The sequence below is a fragment of the Saccoglossus kowalevskii genome, chromosome 13, assembly GCF_978046115.1.
Source record: "Saccoglossus kowalevskii chromosome 13, keSacKowa6.1, whole genome shotgun sequence".
In the NCBI taxonomy this organism is placed as follows: Eukaryota; Metazoa; Hemichordata; class Enteropneusta; family Harrimaniidae; genus Saccoglossus; species Saccoglossus kowalevskii.
Genome location: NC_140653.1, coordinates 18,127,709 through 18,152,060, shown reverse-complemented (window position 1 = coordinate 18,152,060; position 24,352 = coordinate 18,127,709). Strand labels below are relative to the sequence as shown.

The 24,352-nt window shown below is 37.3% G+C and overlaps 2 protein-coding genes across 2 annotated transcripts; one reads left to right on the top strand and one right to left on the bottom strand.

Moving 5' to 3' along the window:
- Positions 1–297: 297 nt before the first annotated feature.
- On the top strand, positions 298–1,844 carry foxA/B (fork-head box A/B transcription factor). The gene has a single exon (NM_001171205.1). It carries the CDS (start codon positions 358–360, stop codon positions 1,294–1,296), a length of 939 nt encoding a protein of 312 aa, NP_001164676.1. The 5' UTR covers positions 298–357; the 3' UTR covers positions 1,297–1,844.
- A 6,916-nt stretch (positions 1,845–8,760) lies between these two features.
- Positions 8,761–18,946, bottom strand: LOC102803436 (fatty acid-binding protein, brain-like). Its single transcript, XM_085506737.1, has 4 exons — positions 18,771–18,946; positions 17,712–17,884; positions 16,038–16,154; positions 8,761–9,228 (listed from the first exon to the last, which is right to left on the bottom strand). The coding sequence occupies exons 1-4, from the start codon at positions 18,841–18,843 to the stop codon at positions 9,175–9,177; spliced, it is 417 nt and encodes a 138-aa protein (XP_085362863.1). The 5' UTR covers positions 18,844–18,946; the 3' UTR covers positions 8,761–9,174.
- Between the last annotated feature and the right edge of the window lie 5,406 nt (positions 18,947–24,352).

Below are 24,352 nucleotides of genomic sequence, written 5' to 3'. Positions count from 1 at the left end.
ACAAGAAGATGATAACAACACGTTTATCGTTCGATCGATACGTTGTTGAAGTCTTAATGAGATGGTCCCATATTCGTCAAGTCATTGTGTTACGCATTGTATGTTTGAATAGGCTTCTCAGTGGGTGGCGATCTTTAAATGCCCCTCTAGCTCCTCAAACAATGTGACTTAATCTCATCCATATTCAGAGCGTGGTCACCACAAACCCTATACTGAGTTAGCTAACAAATCTTATTAGTCTTGTCTGCTCAACAAAAAGGGAACGGTTTGCGTAAATCGGTGTCAGTACGCAGTGTACGAGGTTCCGACAAGAGCTCGATTCGTCCTCTGCCGACTGTACACCTACATCACACTACGATGGCGTTCAACTACAACACTCAACTGTACACAGATGAAGAACATACCTACAGAGAAATGATACAGGGAAACCAGGCTGTCCATGCTAACCAGTTCGTATCAATACCATGCGGTGAGCCGGACAAGCACGTTTTAGAAAGTGCTCCCTCGCCGTCACCTTCTTCCAGTAGCGCAGCTTCCTCCTCGTCACAGTCATCCTTAACGAATGAGAAGAGGAGATTCGCCGATGTCAAGCCGCCGTATTCGTACATTGCTTTGATAGCCATGTCACTGGAGAATGCCCAAGATGGCATGCTGACTTTGAATGAGGTATACGAATTCATCATGAACAAGTTCCCGTATTTCCGAGAAAACCAACAAAGGTGGCAGAATTCGATTCGACACAATCTGTCTTTGAATGACTGTTTTGTGAAGATTCCCCGTGCCCCCGGTAGAGCAGGGAAAGGCAACTATTGGGCGTTGCATCCCGCTGCACGGGATATGTTCGCTAATGGAAGTTATTTAAGACGGGCAAAGCGATTCAAATTGGGACGTAGGAGGAACGAACCGGCACAAATCCAGCACGTTAGCTCATACGGACATTTCAATCTTTTCGGCTCCGGGATTGCTGCACCAGCTTGCAGCTATCAGGGTATAGACAGCATTCCAGTGCAAGCAAGACCGATGGAAAACCATCACACAGATTCCTGGAACGGCCTGAACAGCGCTTTGTCGTCATCATGCAATACAGCATACTATCCATCGTCACTGTACCAGCGTTCACAAATAAACTCTAGCGCGTACTTCGTAGATCAATTCAAAGGTATACCAACGACGCGATCAACAACGATACCCAACTACCAGGCGTCTTCACGATTACAGCAACCATTTTCCTACGTAAATGTTGGAAGCGACAGACAATTCCACCACATGAACAGACTCGCCCCTCCAAGCTTATAAGATTACCTGGAATATAGCCCGTCATTTTTATAGACATTTTAAAGTACAATTGGTTATCTTATGTCATATTCTAGATTTTATTTTTATCAGAGTTTCTAACAAACTTTTTTCATAATTTGAAGTATAAAGTTTTACCTCTGTGAAACGCTTTTGTTAAGTAAGTCGGTCACGTGTAAAGGTAATACGTTTCACGGCTTGTATCCAAACCAATCACTAATGTTTTTGTATCATTTTCAAATTGTAAATACATCTTGTCATCAATTCTGTCACACACATTAATAATTAAATCATGCTACAATTTCAACGATTTTTGGCATTATAAAAAATTATATTTCGATGTGTGACGGTAACCCGACAAAAATACGCAAACAGATCGCAAAGCATTCGATGTCTTTGTTGTCGTATGAACAATAAATGACCAGTGTTTCTCAGATTCTTCTAACAAAAAAATGAGAAATGCAACTCGTTATTCGATAAATTTTATTGTAAATGACTATTTGAACTCATGCTATTGCAGGTCGGTAGAATAAAATATATTTAAATTAAAATATACTTGTGTGTCGTATGTTGGTTTACTACTGTATACGTGGTTACACGGTCTTTATCAACTATGTGCCGTGAAAATTGAGGGGGGGGGTATTTAGATTGCCTAGGATGTCACCAGTTCAGAATGTCTTGCCCAGCCCCCGTCATTGTCAAGTTTATAAGAAAAACAAAAAAGCAACAATTACACTGCTGGGTGAATGTTTTACACCCCATGCCACATGATAGAACTTATTGCGATAGGACTCTTCAATATTTGTATTACATTATTTTGGTTCATGTCAGTTTGAGAGTGATTGCACAAATTACAGTCCTTTTCAAGTTGCATTTTGCAAATTAGTCCCCAGTTATCCGCCAGCGATAGCACCCATATCGCACACGAATCTTCGTGATGACAGGAACGTTTCAACCTACGATCAAATGTGAGTGAGAGACGGAATGCTCGATGGAAATCAACATATGTTTGTCTGAAGTCTGTGTATGATCTGAAATTGTTATTTTCAAGTAACTTTTACCCCCCCCCCCCCACATACCACACTCTTTCAGCACATATGTGAACGTGTTGGCATTTAGCAATCAGACAAATGAAACTCTTATTTCGAATTGGCCATGAACACGGTGTTCGTTTACCTATTCTTTTCGAATTGAGTATACAGTGTAAGGGAATTTGTTCGGAGGATGTCTACACCATTAACTGGATAATTTAGAAAATTGTTGTTGTTTTGTTTCATGTCCTTCAAATTTGAATCTAACCCGAGGTATTTATAAATTTGTAAACCCCGATGTCACGTCCTTCGAAGCGCTTATTTGATAACGCTATGAACCCGCGATAAATGTCGATGAACTTCGCCAACTCGAACTCTTTACCGGATCAGATCCAACTGTTCCCCGCCCACTGGTTATGTCCGTCTGTTACGTTAAAGTTAATGTATAACGGATATTTATTGGTCAAATATTGGTATTGCGCTTGGTAAAACTAACCGGTATTACGTATAATTAATATAGCACATGGAAATGTTCGTCCGCCGCTCGAGTTCCAATTCCACGTTTAACAAAAAATGTACATCATTTTATTACATTCGCTGCCTACGTCGCATGAAGCTCTTATCGAACACGGCGCGTATAGTTTCGTGTTCAGATTTGTTCACATGTGTAAACCAAAAACTATTTTCTAAAAAAAAGTTTGTAGAAACAGGTCGATGATATTTAAGCAAGCTAAACAGCGACATCGTATACAATCGTATAAACATTTTTCTTCGTTAATGGAATACGAGTAATAGTTTATTGTGGACCCAGCGTATGAATCACCACACGGAGCGTATGGGTACTGAGCCAATTTCCTCTTATTTAGAAGTAGTTTAATAAATTAAGTTATCATAATGTGTGTTCTTAGTGAGCTCTACATCCATTACTCTGATTTGTTGTTTGTATATGTTCTATTTGTCTTTACACCTCGCGGCAAGTGGATTTATTTTCCCCAATCGAAATGTTGTCTTTGTGTTCGAAACCAAATGTCCTTGTCGCTTGTTGTGAAGTAGGACACCTGTATTTATATATTGGAAGTTCTATTTCAAAAACGTTTTCACCTGGCTGTAAAAAAACTGCATTCATCACTGAAAACCCTGAAAATGGCTGCAAAGAATTGTAGAGAACATTGGCCTGCTTGTTTAAATATTATTTTAGTTGTTACAGCATGTCTCAGGAACGGTTGCGGGTACTCTTGAAATATGTCTACATATTCAATAAAGATACAGAGTGAGGTTAAATGAAAAACACGACAACATAACCGATGCATTTAACAGATATGACGGTTACGTGGGTTTGTTTTATTCAGTTTGTTAAAACCATGGATTAACAGGCAACAAACCATAGTGATCTGAAAGTCTCAGTTCTATCATCTCTTATTATAGACAGTTCAAATAAAGGAGTCAATGTAAGCCAAAATTTTAACGTTCACTGAGGCGAGTAAAATTCGTGGGGTCGACTGTTCGGCATCGTCTTTATTCGATAGGCTAGAGTGCGGGTTGTCGGGGAAAAAACGTATTCGAATTCGTACTATTGTATGGGTAGTCTGCTCTGGGGATCGGCTGGCGCGATGTGAGTGCGTTAACTAATATAGCACGCCAATTACCTTTTGATACGGCGAAATGGACAGGTACATAGTTGAGGTTTCCGGGAAACTGTTTAAAATGTTTAAAAAAATCTTAGATAAATAAATGAATGCATATACAGGCAATTGACAAATTTATGTCACTGTTAACGTCTGTTTTGTTACGGAGTTATTGTGTTTTCTTATCACATAATAGCACGTAGTTGTACACAACATTATAAGCGCAACGGTCAGTCTATGATAATGAGACAGTCCCTCAGAGGGCACATGTGGTAATGACGTAGAATAACTTCTATGTTAACTACAGCCAATATGGTCGACTTTTTTTGTTCTGGAAAATTAATTTTCACATGATTTTTGAATCATTACAATTACATCTCGGACAGATACGTTATACAGTGCAGTTCAAAAGCCATTCACTTTTTAATTACTATCGGAGAGTAGGTGCGTTCATATCGTCCTAATTATGCGACTTCGAATTCTGCGTTCAGGCACACATGTTATTCTAGGCTATTCGCCTGATAGTAATGCATTCCCGCTTGTGTTTATAAGCGAAACACCTCCAACCGCCAATAGATTAGTTTGATTTCCCTGATAAAATGATAAAATCATGTAGTGGGTTTGGCAAACAATAAAACTAACCATATACCTATAATGAATGTAATAACCAAATAAAATGTAATTTAAGTTGTAATCATTAAAGGCCACCATATTTATTTTAGAAGTTTGATTTTAGAATTCTGATCTGATTTCTCGTGAACTGTACAAAACTCAAAGCCATTATGATTAGCACTGGTCAACTAGGACGAAGACGTTCTATATCTGTTCTGATCATACAAAGTGGGAATCCAGCTATAATTATATAATTGCGTAGGTAATTAACGTACACATAAGCGTACCGTGTTCAAAGTTTTGCATCGAACTTCGATCACGAATACACGTGATTCAATAACAGTGTTGAACCATATTCGCTCACAGTAGCGTGAATTGTTAATTCGCCACCATCCGATGCCCTTTCATGCATTGTTTCGTTTCTCGTTCTCATTAACGTTGTTTGTTCCTTTCTGAAAGCAGTAAATAAATATTAAATTAGGCAATTAGAAAAATTCCAGTTCTTCCTGAATTCGACTAACGAGCGATTGTTGAAACTTTAGTTCATTTTAATAGCCTGAATGGACAAGGCGTATCGCTTTAATGGGGTTGTGGTCCAAACTATGTTATTGCTTTTAAAACGCTATTGTGTGTATGTTCTTAAACCCTCGCTCGGTGCGTGCTTGTGTGATTACTACACTTACTGGTACCTTTTTAACAGTGAGTGTGAAAATAGATCATTTCAATGGGTATCTAACGTTACCTAAATCGGACCCATGGGAAATGTCGTTGTCTTCGCGGGATATACGCATGTGGGGGTAGTTAGGCAAGGCCCGTGGGGAGGGAGAAGGGTATCATAAACGTTTTAGAACATTTACGTGAGCGTATTCATTGAAGGTAGCTCCTACTACCTTCCATGGTGTATCCAGTGATTAAAAACCATCGTCATAAATATTTGACTTCAAACCTCAGCAGTAATACAATATGTTTGTTTTTTTTCCAATGTGTCGCCGTAATTAGTTTAATTGTTTATTACGAGTTACTTCCACAGGCCTGGAATGCCAATGTTGCACACATACAACATTAAGGTAGCTTTATTGGGATCTTGTAATTTACGCACGTGCACATTGTAATAATAATAACTCCAATACAGCTCCATGAATGATCTTCGAATGCAACTTTAACAACCCCCATTTAATTCGACATTGAACTAGATGTGGGGGTGGGAATCACCGACTGTGTCATTCGAATGCTGCTGGTGTATATGTTCGCCATAGAACAAGGAACGAGCTGCTTAACAGAACTTGAAGTATCCGTGCGAAAGATTACGTTTAGTACTTTAGATCCAATGAATCAAATATGAACAAAACACTAGTTAATCCTAGGTATAATGACGAGCTCATAAAGTTCAAATAATGATTATTGTTCCCAGTAAATCATAACATGTTTAATAATATATATATAATTTCAATCTGAAAAAAAATGAAATGCTACTATCAAGCATACGAAGATATTATCCTTAGAAATGAGCATCGAAATTATTTAGAGCATAACATATATCAAATGCACATTACTAAGTTGCTCGGTTGAATTAGGTATTGAGCGTGGGTGACATCATTCAAATCACAGTCCCTCTATAGACAATCTAGATTTTTTTATTATTTCACGGACTAGATCTCATTTATTGACTCAGATGCTTCATACGACGCAGTCGTATGGCGACCTTGGTAAGTATAACTAAGTTTGGCAACCATCAGAAGAGACACGTCCAAACTAGTACTACTAAAAATGTACACAGGCCTAGTAATATCCCAGTTTTTACCAGGGCACATTGGACCACAATTCTATACTACAATTCCCCCCACCCCCCACCCACCCGTTGTGTCAGCACGTGGTTTAATTTCTATTCGGGGTGTTTATGTGTAAGAGTATCCCATCCCCTTCCTGATACTGTCGGAAATACTGCTGGGTTTCAATAACGGACGAACTAGAGACTACGTTCGTCTTACAATGAAGGTACGTTGAAGGACAATAACACGACGTGGACATAATTGGTTTTTGATATATCTCCTTTGATCTCAAAGGAAAAGCTTTTTCGAGAAGGTGTTAAAATGTTCATTGGAGACGCTGGACTAATTGACATCTCGTTCACGGCAAGTAAAGTTTGTATGGATTGACAACCTTGGTTGTTACTACAAGATTGGGTATTTGCTTTGGTAATACTAGGACAATCTAGGTTCAAGTTGCATGCTTGTTCGCTAAATGGAACCAGAAAATAGTCACTGACCACCCTACCGATCATATTGCTTTGAACTATGTTCATTCTATCTGAAAGTGTTTGCTTTAGATCCGGGTTACGACGCCCTCAAGTGGCAGTCTTCGGTCTCCAACTACTCCGCAGACGCCAAAATAAGGCCCATTTTAATCTGAAATTTGTTTGTTTCTGAAGTGTTCAAATTCAGACTCAGACTGGAGTACTCAACCACACGTAATGAGACGCATGGTGTTCATTCCATGGAAGGGACCATATTCTCAAACTGTACTCAAAATCCCAGTCCGACAAACACCAAGTGAGCATATTCAACAATATACCAATGCTATCCAATCCTCGAGGGCGGAGCTACGTCACAAGACGTTCCAAGTTGCTAAGACGCGCACCACTGTACTAAGGGCTCTGCGCGCGCTGCTGAGGAACGCGGAACACCGAGCGAAAGGCCGGTGAAAACTCGAGAAAACAACGGGAACTCATTTTTGAAGTAATCTTGAACAATCAAATTTATATGCGTTACACACGCAGGGGTAATCTTGTTACACTGTTCAGGGGAGTCCCAAAAACCATCCCAAAGTACCGTTTTCTGAGAGTTTTCGGCCTTTGTTTTCACCATGATGGTTGCCCGGATGTCCGCCCGAGAATACCATGTAAGCATGTTACAATATATATAAATTTTATCAGAGGTATATTACTTGGGGTTTGCAACTACGGTGACATGAAACCAAGATCCCGTTTCAATCTCACTCTCGCATAAGCATTCCAACTCAGAAAAATGCGAATGCGCATGCCCGAGATAACTAGGATACTGAGATGTCCAGGTGGATCAAAATAGCTGCTCACGGATGACGGATTACGATAACTATATTTTCTGTACATTTTTGATGTATTACATTTTTTCACTATGACTGTGGTAATACATGTTTTATTGTTTTATTACAAATAAAATGATGCGATTACAGTTCTGGAAATGGTCTGTGAAGGCAAGTAAGTTCACGAGCGACGTCAGAGAGATTCCGCCAGTAGGACCGTGACAAAGGCTGTTATACAAAATGTAATTTAATAAAGCAAATCAGGGACTAATATCGAATTGGCCGTAATATGAAACTGGACTATTTCGTTTCTCTCTAAGGTTCACTATTCTCACACTAGATATATGTTCATGAAACTTTGACGTCATGGGGGGGGGGGGGGATCACGTCGTAGATACGTTTTGAACATCACATTTACAGACGACTGATAGTGGATGGACAGTTCATTCGTGGAGATTGGGTGAAATAGCATTGCCACTTTTCGTTGCTGCAATAATCTACTAAATTCGTAAACTTATTTCAACGATTTACTAACTGGTGTTGATCCGGAAAATCGGGTCGTTAATGTTTCGGCAATAAAACACAAACGTGCCACAAAACAAGGATGCAAACAACGTTGCGCCTTTTATTTATACCGCCGCCTACGGCATATATTATAAAACATCGTCGAGGGCGTACTAAACTCACAATCGACTCTTGCATTCCTCAGATAACTATGTCAGGCTGTGGTAAAACTGAACTCAGGGAACATCCTGGTAATACGAAGATGTTCTTTTAACATAGGTTACCAAATAAATGCACAAACAGTAAAGGATGCAGAACTTTGGTTGAATAACTCATGAACTTTCTGTACAGTGTAGACATTATCTTTAATTTTTTAAATATACTTTCTTAGTTATTATTTTTCCACTTGCTATAAAGTTACCATTGAACACCTAAAGTGATTTTTGTACATCCTGTTTAGCACTTATAGGTAATGCGTGAATGCCAGTGTGCTATGCTATGCACAAACGTTAGACATTATTTCATTTTTAATATTTTAGAACACAATGCATGATACTAATTTAATTATTCACCTGTATCTGCAACAAGTACAATAGTGAAATTCAATTTCCTATAACACAGCAAAACACAACATCAATTGTTTAATTGTCATTTAATTTATCAAGTTCCATACTAATGCTCATTTCATGTTAGTTGAAAACACATACATGTACATTTCATTTGGGTTGAAAACAAATACATGTACATTTCACGTTGGTTGAAAAATGTATGCATATTTAATGATACAAATTATAACTTCCAACTAAAATCTTAAGATCCCATATTTTGTAATAAAAATAACTCTATAAACACAAATAAAATGCTGCTCAACAAATACAAATTTTGTGGAGTGTGGCCTAAGATACAAATTAAAGGTAAAGCGTAAATGGGAGCTTATAGCACCTATGACTGAGAATATTCACACTATGTGTCACTATACATTTGTAATTACAAACTACACGCAATTCTTTATGGTTGTATTTTGCAATTTTTTCCTGTCTAGAATATTTCTATTCCAATTTCTTGTAAAGACGTGTACATACAACATCATCGATGTACAAAGTCTGAAAAATAAAACAAAATAAACAAGAATTAATGTTATTTAAAAAAGAAACACCGGTACCAATAAATAAACTGATAAAGTATAATAATAAACAAGCAGCCCCTCGTATGAGATAGCTCCGTTGTTAGCAATGCACATTTCAATTAAAGAACTGAAGATATCATTAGAAAATGAACAATTCTGAGAGAGGTCTACCTCTAGTACTTATATGTATAGTATCAAATCCAGCAGACTTGTGGTTTTCAACAAAAAGTCAAAAATATCACTTTTTACCAAAAACGACAAAAATATTCATCAAAATTAGAGAATTAAAAATGTCATCACGAAATGAACAAATCCAAGACATATACACCTAGTATCAAAACAGTAAGAATTGTAGTTTTCAAGAAGAAGTCAAAAAAGTAAAAAGTTGACACGGACGATGGTCGCCGGACGACGACGGACAATCACTCATATAATAAGCTCCGCTCGACAAAGTCGACAGCGGAGCTAAACAAGCAGCCCCTCGGCCGAGATAGCTCCGCTGTTAGCAATGCACATTTCAATTAAAGAACAGAAGATATCATTAGAAAATGAACAATATGCATAGTATAAATGCAATGGGACTCATTTTTCACCATAAATGATTGTGGTTTTTAACACGAAGAAAATATCACTTTTTACCAAAAATGACAAAAATATTCACCAAAATTAGATAATTAAAGATATCATTACAAAATGAACAAATCTGAGAGAGGTCCACATGTAGTACCTATGTATGTAATAATATCAAAGCAATTGGACTTGTCGTTTTTAACAAGAAGTCGAAAATATCACTTTATACCAAAAATGACAACAATATTCACCAAAATTAGAGAATTAAAGATATTATTACAAAATGAACAAGTCTGAGAGAGGTCCACATGTAGTACCTATATATGTAATATCAAAGTAATTGGATTTGCGGTTTTCAACAAGAAGTCTAAAATATCACTTTTTACCAAAAATGACAAAAATATTCACCAAAATTAGAGAATTGACGATATCATTACAAAATAAACAAATCTGAGAGAGGTCCACATGTAGTACCTATATATGTAATATCAAAGCAATTGGACTTGTGGTTTTTAACAAGAAGTCGAAAATATCACTTTTTACCAAAAATGACAAAAATATTCACCAAAATTAGAGAATTGAAGATATGATAATGAAATGAACAAATCTGAGAAAGGTCTACCCAAGGTACATATACACCAAGTATCAAAGCATTCAGGCTTGTAGTTTTCAAGAAGAAGTCGAAAAAGTAAAACATTGACACGGACGACGGACGACGGACGACGACGGACAATCACTCATATGATAAGCTCCGCTCGACAAAGTCGACAGCGGAGCTAAAAAACACACACAAATTAAAAAATATATATATAAAATCAAAGATTGATTTAATTTGTGGTTTATTTTAAAATACTCATATTCTAACATGACTGAAACTGCACAGTTTCGTTTGCAAATAGCGGTATGTTATCATGCAAGTAAATCGCCACGACGCTGAATGAAACAGATACCCTAGTGGTACATGTGTGACTTCACTTAAAATAAATTACAGCCAAAATCACTCATTATCACAATTGTTGGGGTTTCGTGCACCATCGACGTATTTTGTCACAAAAAATATAAACATTTTACACAAAATACTGCATTTCTAGACGGGCACGAAAAAGTATTACAAATATCTAAAGGATTACACAGTGTTTCGGATGGGAAATTCATTGATATCAACTATATTGTATTCACAAGTTTAAAGTCTATTGGGTCAAAGGTTACACAACATCTCGCCACATTAATAAAACAAGTAACCTGTAGAATACTGTGTGGGTAATATTTTTTATATTGATTTTTGTTGCATTTGCAGCAAATAGTTACCAAACAATGAGAAATCTATAGGATTGAATATACCCCACAGCTGGCTTCACATGCATTGTTCATAGTTCATATGGTGCTTACACCAGGATTTAATTACAGCACCTAGGCGGTATGTGGTTACAGCTTAATGTTCGAGTAATCGCAAGAAATTGACATGACAATAGAAATTCATTAAAGACTGCCACTCCCATGCAATTAACAGCGAGTGAAATTCCTGGGATTGAAACATATATTTTGAAGTCACTGATGTAGGCAACGAATAACTGCAAGTTGACATAAAGACGAGGTAGTTTATTTAATCAGTGGTAAACTAGAGGCTGAAATTATTGTTTATTTCAATTTCTCCTGACGTCAAATAGAATACACTGGTGAAACACGGTAGTAACTGTGGGTGAAAGGATGTTTTGGGGTGTAGTTTACATTGTATATGGAGTGGTAGGGTCGGGTGTAATGTGTTCATTTCCAACTATTATGAAGTCACGTAGAATTTCACTTAATTTATTTTTGCTGACATGTTTTCAAGCATTACATGTGAATCTAATTTTCACTGCGCTGTGTCTCAATATAGTATGAGGGAAATGGCATATTCACTGGAATTTATTTCAGGGGAAAAATGTTTTCAGTGATAATGAAGTATTATGACAGATACCCTCCCCGTGGCTTTCATTGCGTATGGAAGTTATTTTCACGAGTGATGCGGTGTATCCTGCTGCCGTACTTTCACGAGCGAAGCCACGGGGAGGGTGTGGGGTTCTGTTATTATACACATGTCCCATATTTGATTATTTTATATTAAAAAAAGAACGTGCAACAAACCGGGATAGAAATTTAGATCGGGGAACCCAATTGCCCATTAATATGCTCCAAGACAGTGCTGCGACCTAGCAACGCTTGTCAGTGTAGAACGCGTGTCGCTGTACGTGTGAAAATAAAATAATCAGACGTCTAATTTAAGTCATTGTCCGAATAAATAACTCGTGGATGTTTAAGCGCGGTGGTCGTAGCACAACGCGTGTTCGAATTTCATGTAAATAAACAATGCATTTTACACGCGTTGTATACGTCGCTGTGAGTCCCATATCGAACAGGACGCGACACGACGACTGTCGCCCTTTAGTTGGGACCACGACAGAACCAGAACTTAAAGTGGGCGACTACGATACACCGTTGATGTTGAAGTTAAAAGTTCCTCCACAGATCTGTGCATTGGCAAACATGCCGTGCAACTGCGGTACTCCACTGACGGAATGACTTTCGTTGAAATCGGTCGTCGCTGGCTCGTGAGCTGCACACTACAACCTCGTTTGTGATGTTGCTTGCTTGTCGTGGATAGACTGAGTCTTGGTTACCGGTTAAATTTTGCTAATTTGGCGTTGGTAATCTTTATTTGGAACTGAGTAACGCCGCAACGTCGCCAGCAGAAACCTCATGGTATATCGATGTTGATGGTTGCGGCTCCATATTAATCGGAGATTTTACTGCGGGTCCAGGCAGCGGGTGGATCTTCCGAGAGCCCTTCAAGATTTATAAAACTCAGATTCCAGGTGGTCAACAAACATTAAGTTCTCCCAATCCTAGTGTTCTATGTGATGTACATCTAACATGCCAAAAATGCTGGTGAACGATTTGAACCTGACAAAAATACTTGAAATAGATACCAGGAAGGGGAGGGGGGTAAAAGAAAAGTTATATAACATTTTATTATTCAATAATTTATTAAAATACACAAGTTTGTCCAACTCCCTGTGATACAACACCTCAGACATAGCTCATTGTACTCGGCTGGAGTGTGAGCAAAAAGTTACTATTTGAATTTTTGATATCTTTTTTCATTAATGAGAAAGTTGACCCCGAAGTTAGAGTAACTGTTCAGCAGGAATGGCTTTTTAACTCTTCTGTGATTTTTTTTTGGCTTGGCTGATTTTGTCACGGTTCATACTTGACAGGCAGGTCGTACCATCACTAGTTGGAAAAACAATCCTGACCCACCGCTACCATGGCAACAGCCAAAGTCTTGTAATAGCAGTGCCCAAATGATCATGCCTTTTATTTTGGCTACGTTGCGCACTGGTAAGAGATCACCGGCGCCGACATTGTTACCACTGTCAACGGAATCCCAACGCAGCTTTGAACTTTGAATACAATGTAAATGCTGCTTCCAATCTAGAAAATACTATCACAAAACGATTGGAAATTATACATTTAACGGCTGAATACGTCCTAACAATAAAATAAAGTGACTTCTAATGACTGCCATGTTATTTTGCAAACCTCGTATAAGGTGCCCGGTTTTAGTTATAAACAGACGTTAGCTTCACGTTCATGTCCCTTCCATGATAACAGCCGAAAACATATTGCTTGTTTTTTACCGGTTTTCATTGGCAACCGAAGTATTTTTATTTTGTAAACAAATTTTCGTCTGCTATTTTTATTCAGTTCAAATCGTTCAGCAACATTTTTGGCATATTAAGTGTACATCACATGGAATACTACGATTGAGAGAACTTGATGTATGTTGACTGATTTTTATCATAGTACGAAGTACCAGGAAGTTACTCAGTTCCAAATAAAGATTACCAACGTCAAATGAGCAACATTTGACTGGTAATCAAGATTCATGTAATCCATGGCTAACAAGCAACATCACAAGCGAAGTTGTAGCATGCAGTAAGTCATCCCGTCAGTGGAGTAACGCAGTAACACGGCATGTTTGCCATCAGCATTGTATTCAAACGAATCACGTGGTGTGCCGTTCTCGTTCAAACCCGGGATTCGATCAATAGGGGAGTCCCATTAAAAAAACACATTGCAAATCATGCAAGTTCAACATTTTCAAACCAATATACTAAAACAGAAATGCTCAGAGATGTAAATGAAGGATAGATATTACTTTTCACTATACACATCTCTGTTGATACTATTCCTCACATATTCTACTCCCAATTACTCCTGCGTAAAATGGACTAGCCTCTTCATGTTGACATTCAGACTAAAATCACGTGACAGGCTGTTAAAATTGGCTGTTGCATACTCTTTCGCCGGTCTGGAAAATGTGTTTAATTAACTCACATTCAAGCAACAATGCAGATTGCCCAGTGGGAGTGAGACTATTCAAACTCTGCCACTAAAAAATAGGGGTGTTTTCAGCAAAAAACGAATAACCCTGGAATACACACAATATACTGAATTTCGGAACAAATCGTGCATTACTTACAGCAGCAGAATACCACAGAAATATCAGACGAAACATGAAAACACTATATATTGTATTTCAGCCTGAACCCTCTATATTGCAATTCAAGGAATTAACCCCATATGTGCATCCATTTACAACCTTGGTATCACCCACCCCTGAAAACAAACTCTTAATACCACGCTGAAGCGTTTGGTAATCACACTATCTCCTCAGTTATATTTGCATAGTACTAAGTAGCATCGGTTTACGAGTAAGATGGCATGATAGTGTAATCTAAGCTTTGGTCAATGTAGTCCAAGAAAAGACAGAGTTCATACAGTACTACTTTGGAACATGTAATGTGTATAAGGATGCAGTCAATGTTGACTTACTTGGAATACATTTTTATTCAGTATATTAGTTCACCAAGAAACAGTTTTTGGTCATTATTTTGCCTGGGGAGGTCATATACACAATGACTCTGTTTAGTCTAAACATTGTCAACTAGTTTTCAAAAATCGAAGAATAAATAAAAAAAAAACATTAACCTTAAAAGTGTGAAAAAATTAAAGTCAGGTCAGTTAAATGCCAGCTCCTTTGTGTCCGTCAAGCACCAATCGCTTTAAATAATATGAATCGAATCTGTCAGTTATTTTTATTACAAACAAATTATCTTATATAAATGCGAACATAATTAGAACCTGCATCTCGTATTTAAAAAGCACAATGTCTGGTATTACCTAAATTACAAAACCCAATTGGAAGAAAGTGGTTTCGAACATTGTACATGTTAATGACAAAATAAAGGCACCGTAAAAGACATTGATTATCTATAACGGGCACGGGCTGTCTGTCAAATATTCTTTATTTTTTAAAACAGCCGATACATTTGGCATAATGTTGGATTCAGATAAATTTGCATTTCAATTACACAGATGTGTTATATATGTACAGTTTTTAATAATCCTTTCCATTCACGCATAGTCATTTTATTCACATCGCCCACAATACAGTCTACTATATTTTGAGTTCATCATTTCAATATATCTACAGCTGTATCGTATTTATTCCACGCACCAGGCATATATTACTCCACTAATATTTCGTACTATGCTACCGATTATTTAATGGTTTGACTTCAACCCGACACACTAAACTGATGAATATTGACAGTTTAAATAATTTGTTTTTTATGAATCTAATAATTGTATGTTAATTAATGTTGTATCACTATAACAAGTAATTTGAGGTCCGAATGAAACTTGCTTAATGATGATTAAAACCACTAGACTGGAAAGAGCATTTTATATTCTATTTCTTTATTGGTCGTGTTGGTTGCATGTTAATACTACTGAATTTACCTTTAATTTGGCTGTATTTGCATATTGCTTCATTGAGGTTCAGACATATCAAGTTGAGACCACGTGGTTGACCAACAGACAGAAACCAGACATGATTTGATTCCACTGCAAACACCGATTTATTTATTTATTTATTTATTTATTTATTTATTTATTTATTTATTTATTTATTTATTTATTTATTTATTTATTTATTTATTTATTTATGTATTTATGTATTTATTTATTTATTTTAGTTATAAAGCAAATGTGATATATCAAAAATAATTGAATACGTTGATCTGTATTTGTATCAGGAAGCAAACGTTCTCGGCCCGTAAACAATACAAAAACTGACGTATGAAAAACAAACTTTGAATCTAGAGAACTCACCATGAGTATATTTCCATCATCAGTGACTTCTCTGACTATAGTTGTTTCTTTGCCCTTTTCACCAGGCTTTGGCTTCTGCACTTCCTTCAGCTTATCTTTATCCCATGTTACAACGCACTGTGGGCAAAGATGTATAACGCATAGCTCTATATTGGAAAATTCTTATTGGTATGCAAATGAGACTAATAAATATTTAAAAACTATAAATGTATTATTTATTTCAACTTAAAGCAAAACTTGAGTAAAATGAATCTGGCTTTCATATCACTTCATGCCACACTGCCCCGTCACAGATAATTTTAAAGTTTCAAATAATTTCAAGTGATTTTATCCATAAACTCTATCCGACTTTGTCATATGCAATGTGACTAACTCAGTAGATCATGTCTGAGACAAGACACAACATGTTTTTGCTAATATAAATGAGGGGGGGGGACAAATCTTATTCAACTCAGGTCACTGGCGGAGGCACAAGGGGGTCGCCCTCCGAAAAAAATGAGAGGGGCGTCGCCCCCCAAATCAAGCTGAAACCATTTGTGTCAGCAAAATTTGTCATTCAAAAATGCAGGAAATAGCGTTTCAGAGAGTCTAGATTTCAGATCTCGCCCCCAAATCAAATTGTGTTAAAGCGATACTCTCTGCACTGCAAAGGAGATGTTTCCATTTTCAAAATATGTCATTGCGTGGGCTTGCTGATTGGCTGGTTACATTCAACTGCCACTGACGTTTCAAAAGAGTTTTTTTATGCCGAGAGTACAGCCGTAAGGCAGTTATTTGAATGGGAAATGTTTTGTAATGTATGTAAATAGCTCATGGTCCTGTCAAATTACCTAAGCTAAAGGATATAAAGATTTATTTTAAGCCAACTACTAAATCGGATACAATACGGATATGAACATGTAATGTTACAAGTATTGTTGTATGTTGATGACACATTTTGATTGTGATTTGTCATGACGTAAAAATGTTTTTCCTGTACCAAACAAAAACATGAGATACGTATTAGCCTGTGTTTTTTTCATCGAACGAGTGTGTTCAGCAAAATCAACATTTTAATTTCAACATTCTAATTTGGCTTCCAACATGCAGTCTCAAACAACGATATTGAAAAATGCATGTCTTCAGCAATGCTGCGTTTATAAGTGTAGACCATGCACAACACAGATCCAGACGGCATGTTCACGTGACCAAATTTGACAATAGTTGAGACGTAACAAATAACCAAACTGCCGTGAAAGCAGATTGGCTTCCAAGTAATATCAGAGGTTAGGCAACAGATTTAATTTGCAGTGATCATGTAAACGGCAGTTTAACATCTCAAATGTCCTTCACATTGCGTCCTGCCGCGCGCTTTCTACTTTGTACCACCGTCCCTCACGGTGTTTGTAGTAGCATGCACGTGGATGCAAAGCGTTTAGGAGAGTCTAGACGAAGTGATTAGAACAATTTGGCGGGAAATGCCAAACGTGTCTTAGTCGAGATCAGATGATGATTAAAATGAACTGATAATACTATCTGTACGCATTGCTATAAAACTTTAATGACTTGCGCATTATATCAGTGCTACACATATACTAGCACTGTACAGCGCGGCGTGAATTCAACAGGATTACGTACAACACGTGCTCAAAGGAAGAAATACTTGACTTGTGTGTTTGTTGGTAATTTCTTTACCTTTACATTCCTGTCATCCATTGTTTTGAAATCGAATTCTTCTCCCACGGTAAATTCTACTGTTTGGTTTTTGAATGTTGATTCTGATTTCCACACAAATTTATCACCGTCTCTGGTAACAGTCAGCGTTGGTGTAGTCATGTTTCCAATTTTGCGGGTTGCAAAACCCACCCCTGAAAAGAAATGGTATTACCCAAATTAATGGATTTGTTGGGGCCGTGGCGGCAGAAACCACGTGTTCAATGAACTACAATGTAGGATCGTCGCAGCTGGGATCGACCATTTTAAACCCGGGGTGCTGGCAACTGTTTTCTTACTCGGAGTCGGAACAAGACAATACTTTCTCCGTCAGTGAAGTTCCTGTGTTCAAATTTATCCTGAGTTTCTGATGGCCCCCTAAGCTAGCATAGATTGTTAAAATAAGATGTATCACTACGAAAACTTTACTCTTCTGTTCTGTGAAAATTGGCACAATGATAACAATATTTATTATTGCATCATATCTTCATATCTATCATTTTTATGATATACAAGACAAAATAATAGCATATATATATGCTCACAACAACTGCCACATATAACGATTAACAATCCTCTTACACGCCGTGCACTGACAAGGGATGAACCAATCGAAATCCCCAAGAGGACTGGGAGATATTCAGAACAACAAATATTAAACTGAACATACGTTGAAGTATTGCGGTGACTACTTAACGAGAAATTGCTTCCATAAATATATTACTTGATGTGCCTGTGTAAACCTCTCTCCAACATGTGTAAATACACTACTCATATTGCACAAACTATTAACGTCAATTGTTTTCTAAACACAGAGAATGTAGAATGTAGTAAAATTTAATGAATAAGCTGACAACTCAACACGAGGTATCATATGTTTATTCTATGGCCAGTCCTTGAGAATCAAATACAAATCCCGTTTCATCCAGAGTCCGATCCGGCCAAGGATGGATGGCGCACCGGGTGTTCTCTGTCGATCTCTCAGATTCTCTGCATCTCTATTTTTCTACACCTCGCCTAAACTGGTGGTCATTTACCTACCTACTGCCAACATATACTCTTCGAATTTTTCACTCTTCTCAAGTTTGTACTTTCCTTCAAACGTTGGGGCCATGGTGTTTCTATAGTCGTGATCTGAATACGTTGGTTGGGATGGAGCGGCTGACAGGTCTTGCTGGCACTGAGTTGAAGAACAGAGTGAGTGGAGCGTACGCTAGTCGTGTACATATCCCCCTTACGCTAAATCACGTGACATGTGATTAATATTAAATATCACTCAGTGCAAAGTTCAGAGAGTAAAAAGACTGTGTCTGTATTGTTAAACGAGTGAAGACGATATCCTTTTGACCCCATATCGACACCCGGCATCATGTACACGTGGTGCCGTATTAAACATGGTTCAGTCATTCAGAAAATAAAACGGATGCTATTTCTGAACGGACCGAATAAAACAAGTAATCCACTGATGAATCAATTAATCAATAACTCGTCATATCCCATCAATGAAAATTGTACACGTGTCACGTGACATGTCAGCAGAACGAGTCGCCGCGTGTATTAATATGAAAGGAAGGGATGGTCCTATCAAATTATCAATGATACACGTACTGACAGCACTATTATAATATAAAAATACGCTGCTGAAATATTACTCCCGTGGCAATTACCCTACACCCTATTTTGTACCAATTAAATTTTCGTTTATTTCGGTTTTATTTTTTATCACCAAAGAATATATATTTACAAATCATCTTTGATTAAATCATGTTTAGGGACACACGAATACAAACAAATGACATCTAGATACGTGGCATTTGTCGGGGGGTCGACCTGGGAAGCACAAATGATCAAATATAAATGCAGTTGCTATGGTTATATATTAAAGCGCGGTGGTCGTCGCGCAGCGCGTGTTCGAATTTCATATAAATAAACAATGTATTTTACACGCGTTGTATACGTCCCTATGAGTCCCATATCGAACAGAACGCGGCACGAAGACTACCGCCCTTTAAATTACAATTTGTCTTGCTACTACGAGATAAGGTGAGTGTGCGATGATCGTACGATCCGTGATTAAACGGATATACAGGGTCAATAAACTTTCACAAAGATGGCCTATATATTCACAATCGTGTAGAGTATAGTAAAGATAAAAATTAAACAGGCAAAGATTTCAAGATTCAGCATCGTATAGGGCGATGACAATAAATTACTAAACGCAAAAAAGATGACTGAAATGTGAGCTGTATCCCTTACAGTTTTTGTAAACTCTCAATGCGGATTGTGAGGAATCTATTTAATCGACGACCATTGAAAACACGTCTATGAGTTAATCAAAATAGCTTAAAGGTTGAAGGGACAAGAGGTCACGTGTCATCAGCGGATCGTTAATGTTTGCTTTCAGATTACACAAGCATGAACCCTGGTGAACAAATTAACTAAATACTTGATGTCAATGGGATAACGATTCTACGATGGCCCACAACTGCAAATGACGACTACTACTTTGCGGAAAACCCTTTAATATTGCATGCAAAACAAATAATTTCATGACAAAACTTCATCATTTGACTGCATGAATCAAACATTCTACGACCAAAATGTTATTACTGGTGTTTCACTGCAAAACTCCGCAAATACATGGCACAATTCCACTAGTTGACGGCAAAACTAGTATTTCCCGGCACAGCTATAATGCGGGCATTTTATGCACAAGAGATATGACTAACACATCACATATATGGTCATATGACCTCATTAATATGCATTACTATAATACTCAGGCTAAGTACTGCTTCAGATAGGGGCATGCAACTAGTACTATAATCAGAATGACAGAAATATCAAGTCGTTATTGTTTATTTTCCTAATCAGTACTTGTATATTAGCAAATTTCAATGTTATGAGAAGAAAAATATGGGTATTTATGTGACAAGGTACTTGTGCACAATGTTGCCTAGGAGACCCGGACTAGAAGGGTTTCATTATTCAGATTATTTCCATGTTTGAGGTTGATTGCACGTAGTAAATGCCAAGTCGACTAGCGCTCAGCGGGTAGAGGTACTGGCCATATGTTCGAAACTTCGGAACTACTGTATATATAATACATTGTCAATACAGACCAATAACATAGTTCAAACCCATGCCGTTAAAACGCATTGCAGCTAGATATATGCAATTTAAGTCCATGACGATTTCAATCCTCATGGTCAATATGCATGCAGACAATTTAAATTGTCAATTTATGTTTATCAATATTGCCATGGTGCACTTTCCTGTTGTTGTTTTTTTCAAATGTGAACATATTTGTGCATATCCAACCAATCGTCATTATTGGCTAAAATTTTGCATATCTTTCTATATCATATATCCGCATTTTAAAGTGGAGTTTAATCGGATAAACTCGAAGAGATTTAGCACATTGTCTACCAAACTTTACAAAGCCTGTTTGACATTAAGCTTGCCCCATAAGACCGGTCCCACACAGTCAAAACGTCATTATTTACACTGGCCTAAAGCGCCTTCTTTTCTTTGGAATGCAGATTTGCAAAGTGCAGCCGTAATTATACATTGGTAGCCTAGCCCCAGCACCAACTTAATACACACGTTCATATCTTCTAAGGTACAATTTACATAAATAAATAGTTGTAACACTTCGTGATTATTATTTTTATATAACGTCGTATAAAAATAATATGAATATTATAACTAATCCACTTATGCATCAATCAATAGAACCACCCATCGGAGAATCAAAAATGATCGAAACCTTAAACTGAAAATGGCTTCTCAATAGCAGCAATGGAACTACCCCCACCCCATCCGTCATCATGTTGTGCGCTCCGCTCAGTCACGGTGTCTGATAAATTAGCTTTTATGTTTGCGCGACCATTTTTTAATATTTTTTTATTACTAGTATGTGAAATCGCGAGCCAGCGAGGCGCCATATGTATAACAAAATCCTCGGTCGCTGTACACTTCCGTTCTCTCGATTAGTGTTGAAGATGTGTTGTAAATTCGACATTTGCTTGCTATTTTGCACATTGACTCGACTATCTAATCTAGACAGTGTCACGGTGGGGAAATAACAATTTTTGCGAAAGTTTAATTATGAGATACATTTTTAGTGAGACTTTTGATGTGGCAAACGGAGTTTTGCTGGGGCAATTATAAAGTTTGGTCATGACAAATGGAATTGGAATTGTTCCAAATAATTAATGAAAGGTATAATCGTGAGTTTTGCCGTACAACATTAAATTGTTACTGTAAGATGGGTGATTTTGCTCTGAAATTATTATTTTTTGCTGAGATAAATTGAATATGTGCTATCACACATGGGCCACCGTAGTCTTTTGTGTTATCATTCGTGTAACATGTTGTACAAGACTTGCAAGCAATCCCACTAAGTACTTTATCAGCTGAATTTTTAATTTTTCCGTTGGGATTTTAGAGCGGGAAAAGTGTTATTTGTAAACTAAGAGAACAGATGCGTGAGCTGTCGCGATGTTTTGTTTTTTTTCATTTTGATGCGTTTATATCTATCATGTCCATTACATGTATTCCTTGTGATACTGACCGTGACCCAAACTGAGCTTTGAAATGAACACGCATCGGTGACGCATGGCATATGCACATATGCAAATAGCGTCTAGACAGCTGGAAAATGAATTGTTGGTCGACTATTTGCATACTATTATATGATATAGTACACACCATCATAGGCTTTTGTAATGACAGAGAGTCTTTTTTTTACGGATTAAAATGTGAAAACGCAGCACATGTCCTTTTAAGCTCGCGCTGTCTGGGGTGATTACTAGTACAGCAAAACTGATGAGGGTGAGTTGCTTGGCATGTCACGTCGTTCAAGTCACGCGACCAACTTCTGGCATTTCCCGCCAAAAAAATAAAACATGTATCTTAATGATAATATTAAATATTAATATAATATAATATATGATATTTATACTTGTAACTGTTGAGTGTATATACTATAGAGGGACTGTGGCGTACTACCTGGCCGTATTTTGTTCCCAGACACTGAACAATGTAGTTGAAATCGCGATAAAGGGCAGTCCACCAAATCATGAGTAACACATTAAACACGTTGTGTCGAGGTCGTGACCTCAGACAGAAAGTAGCGCGCAACGAGTGATGACAGAGCACCAGGAACATAATGACTGAAAAAAAAATCAAATTAAAAAATACCCTCTCCCACGTAATAAAAATTGTATAACAAAACTGATTTGCATAAACCTTAAGTCACTGTACCACGTAAATGTTACATTAATTTGATTTGATTTGATTTGATTTGATTTGAATTACCCTTTTTTGTTTTATTGGAAATTGTATGTGAAATTTGATATCACACACGTATATTTCGAAATCAACATAAATGGTTATAGGACACACATATACATGACCCGGAGACTTTTTCTTATTTCAAGTTTTTTATAATTCTGAATTTCAGATTTCCCTTTTTCGAATTTTAGTGTTGATTCTGGAAAACAGATAATAATAATAAAAAAGGAAATAATTCAGGGGAAAATAGTGCTTTATGATAATGAACTAATGACGATTTTGTTATCGCGCCCTCCAGTGACGAACGCGAAAGACGGTATCTTCATACTAGTATATTACGTGTTTCGCATTGAATAGTCATAATGGCCGTCACGGTTTTACGTTTCAATAAAAATATGACATTTTTATATTATACATGTGTAGTAGCAAATCTAGCTTCCATAATATTACCGTCCCGATCAATTCAGATATTGAGAAACAAAAAAACTGACTCCAATCCAGATGTTTTGTTTTTATTATTTTACTGAGTTTTGTGCCAGTGGAATTCAAGCATGGACCACTATTACAGCCGAGACGCCGACTACAGCCCTCATTATGCAAAATTCACATCCTTATTGATATTGTACACAAACTAATCGCCCTCAGCTGAATTGAAATACATCAAGTATTAACTCCCAGTGTTTTAGAAACAAAATGATATCTTATATATTCCAAAGCGACTAGACCAGTTATCGAGAACGGGAACGAGAACGCCCGGCAAGAACGTCAGCCGACTTAAATTGAAAACATTCCCTTAGAAATTGAATACTGTCACAGTAAAATGACTAATTTTCACTGAGTTTAAATTTCACTGATTTACCATTTCAGGCATATTCAGTGGGTTTTAAATTCAGTTTTATCATTTAGATAATGTGTTCTATGCTAAATTTTACATATTCACTGGGTTTTAATTTAGCGCATTTTCCAGTCAGCGAAATAAGCAAAATTAAAACCCAGTGAATAATTAATCCTTTTACAGTACTTCTATATTATGTAAAGGAAGTTGGTTGTCGCGCCCCGCATGCGCGAGATATTGAACTCGTATGAACAAAGATGGCTACTTTGATTGTTGTGCAGACCAACGAGTACAAACGAGTCGTTACCAAGCTTTAACTATGCCATTTATTTGGTGATTGGAAAGTATGGAAGGAGTCACCGGCGGTAATTAGTGTACGTTGGTAAGAACACATACTCGTTCGCGATTTCCATTAGAAGAGCGCATTGGATTATGGGAAATTCAATGTTTATCATCAACACACACATGTGCGCGGCGCGACGACCATCGC

What these genes read in the sequence shown, in the direction of transcription:
- foxA/B (NM_001171205.1), top strand. Translation starts at nt 358, where the DNA reads ATGGCGTTCAACTACAACACTCAACTGTACACAGATGAAGAACATACC.
- LOC102803436 (XM_085506737.1), bottom strand. Translation starts at nt 18,843, where the DNA reads ATGGCCCCAACGTTTGAAGGAAAGTACAAACTTGAGAAGAGTGAAAAA. An exon ending in AGAGTATATGTTGGCAGTAG is followed by an intron (nt 17,885 to 18,770) that starts GTAGGTAAATGA and finishes ATTTCTTTTCAG; the next exon opens with GGGTGGGTTTTGCAACCCGC. An exon ending in ATGATGGAAATATACTCATG is followed by an intron (nt 9,229 to 16,037) that starts GTGAGTTCTCTA and finishes TTTATTTTTCAG; the next exon opens with ACTTTGTACATCGATGATGT.